Genomic DNA, 14,130 nt, shown 5'->3' on the forward strand with positions numbered 1-14,130 from the left:
ATAATTATATAACAAATGAACTTAAAAAATTCTTATTCGAAAGGATTTTTCTCGCAAATTCCAATTACAGAAATACTATTAATAATATTTAATTTTAGCTCTTTATTTTCCGTAGAGAACAAAATTTGAATCAGAAATATGGTAATTAATAGAGAACTATGAAAATGAAAATTTAAAATGAAATATTTATAAAACGTAAAAAGTCCTTTACATGTGTGAAATTGTTTTTTCAGGGGGTGTGGATTTAAAAAGAAAAGTTTAGAATTTTGGGATATTAGGCAATTTGAAATTTAAAGAAATCAAAAATAATAAAAATTAGCGTGTCTAGTGATCAGGGAATTTGAAATTCCTTAATCTTGATTTCTTTCACAGAGATTCTCATTATTTTCAAACGATTTAAGTGAAAAAGCTTAACTATCGTGGAATAAGATTAAAATAATTTAAACTATCATCGAAAAAAATATTATACTCTCTCTGATTCTCGACTAAACAATATAGAAAAAGATAAAGTAGAAACAATTTATATTTTCCTATAGAAGAGGAAAATTCCCTATCCTAAATTAAATCCTCGGAGTTTTCCAACTTAAATAAAACTTTGGGGGTTTTCCTGATTTTCCGATCCGCTATACAGCCTGAAAATATAATAATTTAAACAAAAGTTTGCTACAAAAGCAAACAATAACAATTAGAATAAAAAAAATTATAAACCTTCACAATTTAAAATGTAATATTTCATTTATTAATTTTCAGGAATGAATCTTTAAAATTAATTCCAAATACAGTTTTAAATCAAATTTCAATAAAAATGGTAGATTTTTAAACAAAAATCTCTTTCAAATAAGAATTATTTCAATTCGCTAATGCTGACAAAAAATTTTTAAAAGTTTTACAGCTAAAAAAGTCGAAAGTTTAGAAAACATGACTTTTAATCAAGATTATTAATTTTGAAAAAAATACGAATTTTTAAAAAATAATTAATATAAATAGTTGAATTTTCAACTAAAAATGATCACTTTTCAAACAAAAATTGGAAGTTAAATTTTTAAATAAAAATAATGATTTTCAAAAACAAAAAACAGTTTTCAACAAAGAGTTCAATTTTCAACAACAAAAAAACGAATTTCTAACGAAAAAGTTAAATTTTCAAGCTAAAAAGTCGAATATTTTAGAAAACTTTTAAACGTGGAAAGATGAACTTTAACAGAAAAAGTTAATTTTGAAGGGAAAAAGATGAATTTTCAACCGAATAGTTGAATTTTAAAAAACAAAAAACATTTTCAGCTAACAGTTACATTTATTCTAATAGAAAGACAAATTTTCAACAAAATACCTAAGTTTCCAACTAAATGTTTAAAGTTCTAACTAAAAAAGGTAAATTTTTTACTAAAAGAAAACAAATTTTTAACAAAATTGTTAAATTTTCATCTAAAAAAAACCAAAACAACAAAAGAAAGGAATTTTCAACTAAAAAAGGAAAAAATTTTAACCATAAATAGAATAATTAAATTTTCTGCTAAGAAAATTAATTTTCATCCAAAAAAATTACTATTTAAGAAAATCGTATAAATTTTAACCAAAAAGATGAATTTCCAACGAAAAATTGAATAGTTGATATTCAAACCAAAACAGCATTTCAATATTTAATAAAAAACAGTTGATTGTCAATAAAAAAGACGAAAAATTGAGTAGCTGATATTTCAACAAAAGCATTTTAATACGAAATAAAAGACAGTTGATTTTAAATAAAAAATACGAAAATTTGAATAGTTGATATGCCAACAAACAAATATTTTAATATTAAACAAAAAACAGTTGAATTTGAACATAAAAAACAACGAATTTTAAATGTAATACTTTTTTAAGTTAAAAAATTAATCTTCAACGCCAAAAAAAATTTTCAATAAAAAATTTAAATTTTAATCCAAAGAAATGGATTTGCAAAGAAAAAAAAATTATTTTTTAACTGAAAAAAAATCGATTTTCAAAAACATAGTTGAATTTTCATTTAAAAAGATAAATTTTCAACACAAGAAAAATGAATTTTTAACAAATTAGTTCAATTTTCAACCGAAAAATGATTTTTCAACCAAAAAGATTAATTGTTAAGCATTAAGTTTAATTTTCAACCAAAAGAGGCGAATTTTCAATGAAATACAATAATTTTTATCCAAATAGTTCATTTTTAAACTAAAAGGGGGGAATTTTTAACTAAAAATGGACAATTTAAAATTTCAGTTAATCAATTTTAACGAAAAGAACTTATTTTCATTTAACCAAAGAGAAGAAACTCCACCCTAAAACATTTTATTTAACAATAGTTGAATTACAAAAAAAGGAAGACTATTTTTCTCCAAAAAATTGGGTTTTTTAATTTCAAAATATGGTTGTTTTTAGTTTCAGCTATAAGAAAGTAGAAAACTTTTGAAAACATGTACTTTCAAACGTCCTTTCAGTAAACAATAATGTTATGTTTGTAAAATTCGTAACTACGCAAGAAAAACTGACCTACTTAAATTATTGAATTTTTTATTTTCAAACAGAATAACTAATACTTTGATACTATTTTACGAATAAACTATAAACCTTTATTAATAGTTTGTATAAAAAAAGCTATTTTTCATATATTAAATTTGAATTTTCGCAGAACTCGAACCCGAACAGATCACTCACTCTGGCAAGGAGTAAACGCTCCCATTTATTAATTACTTACTTATGCCAATATCCATTCATATACAGTGAACCTCTTCTATAGGACCGATTTCGGGGCCGGCGGTGGGTGGCAACTAACTCATTATAGCCCGCTCCGCTATTGAAGATTTTCACTGTCCAGCGGGCAAAAAAATTAAGGATATCCTAAAGACCCTTTGGAGACATCCCTAAAACATCTTTTGTGACATGTCTTTTGGACATCCTACAGGTGCTCTCAAGATGTCTAATGTCAGTACGAAAGATGTCCCGAAAACGTCCTATGATTGTTGGAAATTTTTAGGACATTAGGCGTCTTATAAACGTTGATTGTGCTGATACAGGACGTCCTAGGAACGTTCTTGGGATTTTCACAGTTTTGTGCCCACTGGGTGGCCTTGGCGTAAATCCAGACAGTCCTAAGGCATGGTCACGCATGACTAAACCAGAAATATAAACTGCTTCTTTTTCGACTCCGCTGCGTCTCACCGTGGCATCAATACGTAAAAAATAAACAAAATTTTCGAACGAATTCCTAATACCTCAAACTGAAATTCTTAAATCTTCTGTCAATGATTTTAAAAACTGTGATTCGAATATGTATCACTTGAAAATGGAATTAGTAGTCTAGATTAATTTTACTCCAGTTTGGAGTGACGAAATTGGTAAAATCTGTAATTTGAAATCCTGGAGACTTGAGTTCAGCGTCTAATTAAAATGCATTAACTAATTAAAATAGCGGAAGCCGCTCAAAAGACAGCTAATGAATAATCAATATCAGTTGCACAACGGCAGAGGCTGAAGCGTAAGTGGCAAGTGCTTCGGAATTTCATTTTATATTAAATATATTACCTTCAAAGAAACGAGAAATGCTCTCAGTCTGACCACTACGGACCATCACCCGAAGGTGGTGTTAAACGCCAGGGTGGCATGGCGGGAGCGGGTGAAGTAGAGAAACTAACTTGACGCTTCGAGGCATTCCTCAGCAGATAGAAGTGACTTCTAAGGGTCATTTCCCGCTTTTCTTCCAGTGCGCAAACATTTTTCCTGCTCTTTGAAATTAAAAAGTTCAAGCTTTTAAAACTGAAGTTTTTTCATTTAAGTAATTAAAACTACCCTGTAAATTAAACCAGTCAAAATTGAACTCTTCTGAATTTTTAACTTTCTAAATTAAAGCTCAACAAATTTTGATTCAACAACTTTTAATAATTATTATTTATCATACTATTAAGCCAAATTCCTTTCGTGGTAAGCTAGACTCTGGTTATTTCACCCTCAAGTGCTAGAACGGATCCCTGGGACCCGAACGTTTTTTTCATGAGTGTTTTTTCCGAAATGTTTTATCATTGTTTGCAAAATATTTCTTATACGCAATTAATTTTTATATCTATTCTCACAATATTCATTTTTTCGAGACTCTGGCCTGAAATTTAAAAAAAAATGTAGCTAAGCCTATTTAAAAAGGAGATATTTCATTTTAATGTTTGCTCGGGTCTGTTGGACCCATTAGTATCTGAGGTCTTTGGTTTCTAATCTAAAATGGTAATTTTAAAGACTTCAAAAAAACTTTATTTGAAAATGAAAAAAAATGGTTTAAATTCCCGGGTTTTAACGGTTTTTCTGGGTCGTACAAATCAAAATAGCTTTTGGTAAATGCAGGATTCACAGACTAAATTGCTCTCAAAACTGGGAAAGTGGGTTGATTTTTCACGAAAATAGGATACTTTTAAATTAAATAAATACTTTTGAATCAAATCAATATAGCTAACACATTGTGTTCAACATAAAATGCCTTAAATTCATAAGATATCGAGTCGACATATATTTCATTTTCAACAAAATAGTTAAATTTTTAACAAGAGATGAATTTTCATTCCAAAGACGGATTTAAAAAAAAAGGGCGAGTTTTCAAGTTAAAAATTGGAATGGTAGATAATAGTTTACTGTTTAAAAAAATAATTTGAATTTCAACCAAATAGTTGAATTTTCAAACCAAAAGACGGATTTTTTATAAAAGCGACTATCAACCTGAAAAGGTAAATTTTCAACACAAAATATAATTTGCAACCGAAAAAGTTTAATTTTTCACTAAAAAGTTGCATTTGTAACCAAATAGTAAAACTTTTAATCAAAAGAGACGAATGTTTAACAAAATTTTACATTTTTAACCAAATCGTTAAATTTTCATGCCAGAAAAAAAAAAAAAAAAAGTCAATCGACTTTTTAAAAAAAGTTCATTTTCAAACAAGAAAACTGAAGTTTTAACCAAATAGGATGACTTTTCTATCATGACCGATGAATTTTCTATCCAAACGGACAATTTTCTATCAAAAAGACGAATTTTTAACCAAAAATATGTTGAATTTTTCACCCAAAGAAAATCACTTTAAAAAAATTGATTTTATAATCAAATAGTTGAATTTTCAAACTACAAAGAAGAATTTTCATTCAAAATAAATTAAAATTCAATCACAGTTGCATTTTCACCCGATTATTCGAATTTTCATAACTAAAAAAAGAATTTTTTAAATTAAAATTCAATTATCAACCTGAAGAGATGAATATTCAACAAAAAATCATTTTTAACCTATAAAAATGAATTTTTAATTTAAAAGGACGAATGTTATATACAAAAATACGAATGCTCAATAAAAAATTCAATTTTCGACCAAAGCAATATTTTTTTAACAAAATACTTGACTTTTTAACCAAATATAGATAATTTTTTAACTACCAAGCCTGAAAAGGTAAATTTTCACCAGAAAATATAATTTTCAAAAATGAAAAATTAATTTTTACACAAACAGTTGCGTTTACAACCAAATAATAGAACTTTTAATAAAAAGAGACGAATGTTTAACAAAATAGTTACATTTTTAACCAAATTGTTGAATTTTCGAGCCAACAAGAAGGATTTTTAAAAAGGCAGTCGAATTTAAAAAAAAGTTAATTTTCAACTAAGAAAATTGAATTTTTAACCAAATAAGATGACTTTTCTACCATGAAAGATGAGTTTTTAATCGAAACGGACAATTTTCTATCAAATAGACGAATTTTTAACAAAACCGTTAAAATTTCGACAAGAAAAAGATTACTATTTAACCCAAACATGTACATTTTTCAGCAAAAAAGACAACTTTTTTTAGGAGACTCAAATTTCAAACAAAAAATTTCATTTTCAACCAAGAAAAATGAGCTCATCATTCGAAAAAAAAAATTAATTTTCAGCCATAAAAAATTAATTTTCTATCCAAAAAGTCAAACTTGTGACAAAACAGTTGAATTTTCGACCCAAAGGAAATGACTTTTTTTTAAATAATATATTTTGAAATCAAATAGTCGAATTTTTAAACTACAAAGACGGATTTTCAATAAAAATATATTAAAATTCAATCACAGTTGCGTTTATATCCAATTATTCAAATTTTCAAACGTAAAAGAAGAATTTTTCAGATTAAATTTGAATTATCAACCTGAAAAGATGTATTTTCAACAACAAAATGTTGAATGTTCTATACAAAAACACGAATGCTCCATAAAGAAATTCAATTTTCGACAACAAGAAAGACCTTTTTAACAAAATACTTTACATGTTAACCAAATAGTGAAATTTTTAACAACAAAGATGAATTTTCTAATAAAAAAAAATATTAAAATTCAACTAGAAGTAGATGCATTTTTATCCAAATATGTAGTTGAATTTTCAGATTAAAAAAAAGGATTTTTATAGAAGAATGTTTCATTATTATCAATCTGAAAATGTGAATTTAAAAAAATTTCAAGCCAATAAAAATAAATTTTCAAACAAATACAAGTATTTTTAACGACTTTGAACTAAAACGGGTGACTTGCTACCATGATAGATGAATTTTCTATAAAAAAAAAAGACAACAAAACAGGTGAATTTTCGACCAAGAGAAATTAATTTTTGAAAAATCATTGAAATTTTAACCAAACTGTTGAAATTCCAAACTAAAAGACGGATTTAAACAAAATAGCCTAATTTCTTACAAAATAGTTGAATTTTTACCAAAATAATTAAATTTTCAACTAAATAGTTGCATTTTTAATACAATAGTAGAACTGTTAACAAAATAATTAAATTCTTAACTAAACAGTTGAATTTTTAATCAAATTGTTGAATTGCCAAGACGAAAAATACGGATTTTAGACAAAATAGCCTAATTTTTGACAAAATAGTAGAATTCTTACCAAAATAGTTGAATTTATAATAAAATAATCTAACTGTTAACATAATAACTAAATTTTCAATAAAATAGTCAAATTTTTTACTAATTTGTTGAATTTCGAAGCCAAAAAGACGGATTTTTAAGAAAACATCGTAATTTTTAACAAAATAGTTGAATTTTTAATAAAATAATTAATTGTCAACTAAATATTTGATTTTTTAACACAATAGCTGAACTGTTAACAGAATAAGTAAATTTTCAACAAAATAGTTGAATTTTTAACCAAATTGTTGAATTTCGAAGACAAAAAAAAAGATTTTAGGCAAAATAGCTTAATTTGTTACAAAATAGTTGAATTTATAATAAAATAATCTAACTGTTAACATTGTAACTACATTTTCAATAAAAGAGTCCAATTTTTTACTAATTTATTGAATTTCGAAGCCAAAAAGACGTATTTCTAAGAAAAAATAGTGATTTTTTTTAACAATAGTTGAATTTTTAATCGAATAGTTCAGTTCTTAACAAAATAATTAAATTTTCAACAAAATATTGGAATTTCCAAGACAAAAAAAGACAGATTTTAGGCAAAATAGGCAAATTTTTTTACAAAATATTTGAATTCTTACCAAAATAGTCAAATTGTTAATAAAATAATCTAACAGTTAACAGAATAACTAAATTTTCAATAAAATAGTCAAATTTGTTATTAATTTGTTGAATTTCGAAGCCAAAAAGACGGATTTTTAAGAAAACATCGTAATTATTAACAAAATAGTTGGATTTTTTAATAGAATAGTTTAGTTTTTAACAAAATAAATAAATTTTCAACTAAATAGTTGATTTTTTAATAGAATAGTTTAGTTTTTAACAAAATAATTAAATTTTCAACAAAATAGTTGAATTTTTACCAAAATAGTTTTATTTTCAATAAAATATTTGAACTGTTAACATAACAACTAAATTTACAATAAAATTTTCCAATCTTTTTACTAATTTGTTGAATTTCGAAGCCAAAAAGGCGGTTTTTCAAGAAAACATCCTAATTTTTAACAAAATAGGTGATATTTTAATAAAATAATTATATTTTCTACTAAATAGTTGAATTTTTAATACAATAGTTAAACTGGAAACAAAATAATTAAATTTTCAACAAAATAGTTGAATTTTTAACTAAATTGTTAAATTTCCAAGACGAAAAAGACGGATTTTAGGCAAAATAGCTTCATTTTTTACAAAATAGTTGAATTTTTGACAAAAAAGTTACATTTTCAAGAAAATAGTTCAACTGTTAACAAAATAATTAAGTTTTCAACAAAATAGTAAAATTTTTTACTAATTTGTTGAATTTCGAAGCCAAAAAGACGGATTTTTAAGAAAACATCGTAATTTTTAACAAAATAGTTGAATTTTTTAGTAGAATAGGTTAGTTTTTAACAAAATAAATAAATTTTCAACTAAATAGTTGATTTTTTAATAGAATAGTTTAGTTTTTAACCAAATAATTAAATTTTCAACAAAATAGTTGAATTTTTGCCAAAATAGTTACATTTTCAATAAAATAGTTGAACTGTTAACATAACAACTAAATTTACAATAAAATTTTCCAATCTTTTTACTAATTTGTTGAATTTCGAAGCCAAAAAGGCGGTTTTTCAAGAAAACATCCTAATTTTGAACAAAATAGTTGAATGTTTAATAAAATAATTATACTTTCAATTAAATAGTTAGGTTTTTAATGCAATAGTTGAACTAGAAACAAAATAGTTAAATTTTCAACAAAATAGTTAAATTTTCAACAAAATAGTTAAATTTTCAACAAAATAGTTAAATTTTCAACAAAATAGTTGAATTTTTAACCAAATTGTTGAACTTTCAAGAGGAAAAAAGGCAGATTCTAGGCAAAATAGCTTGATTTTTTACATAATAGTGGAATTTTCACTAAAATAGTTGAACTGTTAACAAAATAATTAATTTTTTAACAAGATGGTTACATTTTTTGCTAATTTGTTGAATTTCGAAGACAAAAAGACGGATTTTCAAGAAAACATCTTAATTTTTAACACAAAAATTAAAATTTCAAATAAATAATTGAATTTTTAATAGAATAGTTTAGTTTTTCAACAAAATGATTAAATTTTCAGAAAAATAGTGTAACTTTAAACCAAATTGTTAAATTTCCGAGAAATCTTAATTTTTAACAAAATACTATAAAACTCTTCTATAGCGTTGATTTTGGGAAAAGTTTCTTGAAAACAGAGGACAAAAGGAATTCATTAAAAAAAGGGGCAAAGAGTGCGTAGTCTGTATCTAAAATTCAATATATTGGTTTTTCTTACTCAATCAATATTTTTACAGATATCTTTTTTAACCACTAAGGACGTTTTATTATGCTTCTGCTGAAATTAACCCTAACCATTTTTTTTTCATTTAAATTTTTTCTTGAAAATTCCATATTCCCAATCCACGTAAAAAATTCCGAGTCATTTTCCGGTATTTCCGGTCCACCGGACATCCTGGTGCTGCCTTTTTTTAAAAAAGGTTACTTAGTATAACTTATAATTGAGTATATTCATGCGCAGTTTAACGAACTAGAATCACATTTATTCTGTAAATCAGATTACAATTTATTTCAATTGTTGTTCGCAAGCGTTTTTCTCATTCGCTTTGGTATTCCGTAATTCGCCCAAAGATCTGAACTTACAAAATCTTTCGTTTTATTATTATATTTTTTTTTATTTGGCAAAACTCCCAAAATTATAATAATCTAATGCAAATTCACGAGCAGAGGAACGAAAGAAGTATTAATTGTTTGTGCAAAATCATGAGTCGATAAAAATCCATTGTAAAAAGGATCGAGTTAAATTCAGGCGAAAATAAGAAATACATGGTCTAGTTTTCGTTTTAAAACAGGTGGAATTGCTTTTTACAACACAGGCACACAAAAAAATTGTCATGTGCTATGAACTAGACCACCATAACCTATGTTTTTTTTGGTCGCTGGATCCGAATCTGATACCAAATTCGGATCCAGCGACCCTTAAAATATCTTTTTTTTTTTTTTGGTCGCTGGATCCGAACCTGATACCAAATTAGGATCTAGAGATCCCTAAAAATATCTCTTTTTTTACTTTTACTTTTTTGTGTGCCTGTGTAATTGAATGAAATAGATTTCAGATTGCGAGGTGATTTTGAAATCCGCTTTTACCATGATTTATTAATTCGCGATAGATTTCTGGTCGAATGCACAAGTCACCTCGAAACGACAATTATTTTAAGTCACTGAATTATTATTCTTAGGCGATGCAGTAGGTAAGAGACCCGTTGAGAAAAGCGAATCGCTTAGGCAAAAATTGCAGCTCCTCTGGTTCTCTGCTGCATTCATCAAAGCGTGAATCCATTGAGATTTTTCTACTTATTGATAAGAAATAAATACGTAACAGAGAGAATCACATGAAGCATCCAAAACCGAAAGTTTGCTTGATGGCGCTCCAATAGTATCGTTCCCAGTTTTCTTTCGTTGCGTCTTCTTCACTGTAACATAAAACATAAAAATTTCTCACGATCTGTCTGAACCGTTTCCAATTAAAATGCATAATATTGCGCAATATCCGCAAGTGAATACTCGCGTACTGCGCCTTTCCGCTACAGGATCGATCAAATATTACGCAAAATTATTTTCAAACTTTTAGCCCCCCCCCTCCCTCAAGGCCGTTACGTAACCGTTTTTGTATTATCAGGGTGGCCGTTTTAATCGATGAAATAAATTCCCGGTCATTTCCTGGTTCGCAAACATTTTTCACTGTCAATGAAATTTAAAGAATGCAACACTAAAGATAAAAAAATGTTCCACTTGAGGTAATAAAAGCTGAGCTGCAAATGAAAGCACTCAAAGTGGAAATGTTAAATTTTGAACTTTTAAAATTGAAATTTATAAGTTTTTAATTAAAAAATTTTGTATTCAAATGCTCAATAATTTACGCGTCTAAAGTTTAAAGGTAGTAACATTTTTCAATATAAAAAAATATATATCCACGTTATCATTTTCAATGCTCTTAATTCAAAAAATCAATCAATGAACTTTAAAATTGTCAAAATTATTTAATTTGAAGAAATTTTAAACTAAAAACATCAAATATTGAAAAATTGAAAAAATGTTAACTGAACACTTCTTAAATTAGAAATTCAATTATTTTCTTCTTAAATAATTTAAACATCCTTGGAAAGCTTCAACATTTTATTTCAAAATCTTGAGACATCTACAAATTGTTTTAAATTTAAAATTATTTTGGAAATTTTTTCTACAATTTTCAGAAAATCCTGTAAGCTTTAGAAAATTTCTTTACAATTTGGATACATAACTAACAATTGAACATTTATTATTTGTAGTCGAAATTTGAGTAATTTTAAGACATATGTAGAAGTTTTAAAAAGACTCAAACTTAATGTAAAACTTGAATAATAATTAAATTTTCAACAAAATAGTTAACATTTTTTACTAATTTGTTAAATTTCAAAGCCAAAAAGACGGATTTTCAAGAAGACATCTTAATTTTTAACAAAATAGTTGAATTTTTTACAAAAAATTTTAATTTTCAACTAAATAGTTAAAATTTTAATACAACAGTTTAGTTTTTAACCAAATAAATAAATGTCAACAAAATAGTTGAATTTTTAACCAAATTGTTGAATTTCGAAGACAAAAAAGACGGTTTATAGACAAAATAGCTTAATTTGTTACAAAATAGTTGAGTTGTTACCAAAATAGTTGAATTTTTAATGAAATAGTTAAGAGCATAATAAATTTTCAACAAAATAGTTACATTTTTTTACTAATTTGTTGAATTTCAAAGCCAAGATTTAAAATTATTTTGGAAATTTTTTCAGAACTTCTAAATATCTGTCAAAATTAATTGAATTTTTTCTACAATTTTCAGAAAATCCTGTAAATTTTCAAACATGTCTTTACAATTTGGATGTGCAAATAACAATTGAACATCTATTATTTGTAGGCGAAATTTGAGTAATTTTAAGAGATATGTAGAAGTTTTGAAAAGATACAAACTTAATGTAAAATTTGAGATGATAGCCTAATATAAAACAAAATGTAGATTTTCGCAGATTTTAAACAAAAAATTAAATTCTTTTCAAGAATTGTGAATGGCTTCAAAAGAATAAAAACATTTTCTTAAGATTCATAGAAAAATTAAAAATAATTTTTTGTTTTGAAAAATTATTTTTAAAAAATATTTAAAAAGTTTTTCAAATATTTAAACAAAATTTTCAAAAAAAATTCTAGAAGATTTTAAGAAAACTTTCTAAAATTTGCATGTTAATTTATTATCTTTTTGAAACTCCTAAATATCTCTTAAAATTACTCAAATTTTTTCTACAAATGCTCATTTGTAAATTATACATAAAAATTAAAAAATTTACTTGTCTTCAATAAAAATTCAAATATTGCTAAATATTCAATAACTAATTTTTTTATAATTAAAAATTTCAAATTAAATGGGTTAAAAATTTAATATTTTAGACTGAAACAATATTTTAAATGTAATAAAACCCTTTAATTAAAAATATATTATTACGAAGTTATTTTCAAGTTGAAAATAGTTTATAAACTTTCATTCACACGTTCACATTTGTTTAATGACTAAGACTTTCAAATTGAAACCGTTAAGTTTTAACGTTAAAATCTGAATATTCTTTAATTTTAAACCATTTTAAAATCGTTTTGTCAAATCGTTTTTCTTCAATTTTTATAACTTAAAGTACAGATAAATTTAAACAAAATTTATTAATTTATCAAACAAAAATGTTTTTTATGCAAAATTTTCAACATCAAAGGCTTTTATTTTTTGTTGGTTCAAGCCTTTAAGAAAGCATTTAAAAATACTTTAAATTAAAAATGTAAGCTTAAAAATAATAATTTTATGTGAAAAATGTTTAAAGTAAAAAAATTTTGAATTACGCATTGTAAGCTAAATAATAGCATAATTGAAAAAACATAACAATTCAACTAATTATTTAAAAACTGCTGAAATCGAACATGGACAGATTTTTCTTTTACAAATTTGTCAAATTCCCGGCCTCAAAAAATTCACTGTCATTTCCCGGTCCAGCGACTACCCTGATTATGTTTATAGACATAAAAGAGGTTTTTCTAAATAAAGAAAGGTTTTTTTTTAACATGGAGCATAGCCTAAAAGTAAATAAAACAATATTTTGATTTAACACTGAATGCTTTTTCAATATTTTTATTAGTGGTGCAAATATTGAAGTTACTCATGGTAAGTACTGATTGTAATTTAGCAATTTTAAACATTTTCAGTACCATAAATGATACTAATAATACTAATAATAATACAATATAAAAATTGCAAATAATTTTGTTTTTTACACTTATACAAATACAATTTTTATAAGAATCTTGAGGAATTTAAAAAGGATTTTTGAATATTTCAGATAAGCCAACAAAAATGTAGAAGATTTTAAAGAAAATTTTTTTACTTTATAGGATTTTGCAAAACATTAAGAAAAATTCAAGTCTTTTTAAAAAATGTTTAAAACATTTAGAAGTTTTGAAGAAACCAAGAAATTAATATTTTAAACTGACTCGAATTTTTCCTAAAATTTTGACAAATCATTCAAACTGTACAAAAGTTCTCTTATAATCTTCTAAATTTTCCTAGAATTTAAAAACATATTTGTTTTCCCTCCTGATACCTTCAAAACTCTTTCAAACCTTTAACATTTTTTTTAATTCTCAAAAATATACATTTCTAAAAATCTTTTAGTTTGACATTTTTTTAATCATTTTTTTTTTAATCTCACCAAGTTGAAACAAATTGTTTTAAAAATTCTACGCTCTATTTCGAAATTTTAGGAAATCGTTTGAACTGCTTAAAAACCTTTTTTAATTTTTCAATATAAGAAATCATTTTTAATTTTTACACGAATCTTAAGAATCTTTTTCAATTTCCTCTTAGAATTCATTAAAATTAAAAAAAATGGTTTTAAAGTCTTGACGAAATTTCATCTCTATTAAAAAGCTTCTACTTTTTTTTAATTCTTCAAAATAAGGTTTTGTCTATAATTTAATTTGTCTTATTTCATTAAAAATTTAAGAAAGTTTACAAATTACAGTGTGGTACGAGGGTAGTTCAATAAGTCCTTAGAATGACCAACAGATGGCGCGCGAATCGCTCCAAATCATCTGTTTTCAGTCAGCACCACTTCCGACTAGATATAT

General features: G+C 25.0%; 1 protein-coding gene across 2 annotated transcripts in view; it reads right to left on the reverse strand.

Moving 5' to 3' along the window:
• Positions 1-9,457: 9,457 nt before the first annotated feature.
• LOC117179956 (activator of 90 kDa heat shock protein ATPase homolog 1) overlaps positions 9,458-14,130 on the reverse strand; it is a 34,537-nt gene continuing 29,864 nt past the window's right edge. For both annotated transcript variants that reach the window (XM_033372211.1, XM_033372212.1), the window contains exon 9: positions 9,458-10,409. In XM_033372211.1, the coding sequence (XP_033228102.1) occupies positions 10,325-10,409 (85 nt within the window). In that variant the 3' untranslated portion in view covers positions 9,458-10,324. The remainder of the gene's footprint in view (positions 10,410-14,130) is intronic.

This window comes from Belonocnema kinseyi, chromosome 9 (genome assembly GCF_010883055.1).
Source record: "Belonocnema kinseyi isolate 2016_QV_RU_SX_M_011 chromosome 9, B_treatae_v1, whole genome shotgun sequence".
In the NCBI taxonomy this organism is placed as follows: Eukaryota; Metazoa; Arthropoda; class Insecta; order Hymenoptera; family Cynipidae; genus Belonocnema; species Belonocnema kinseyi.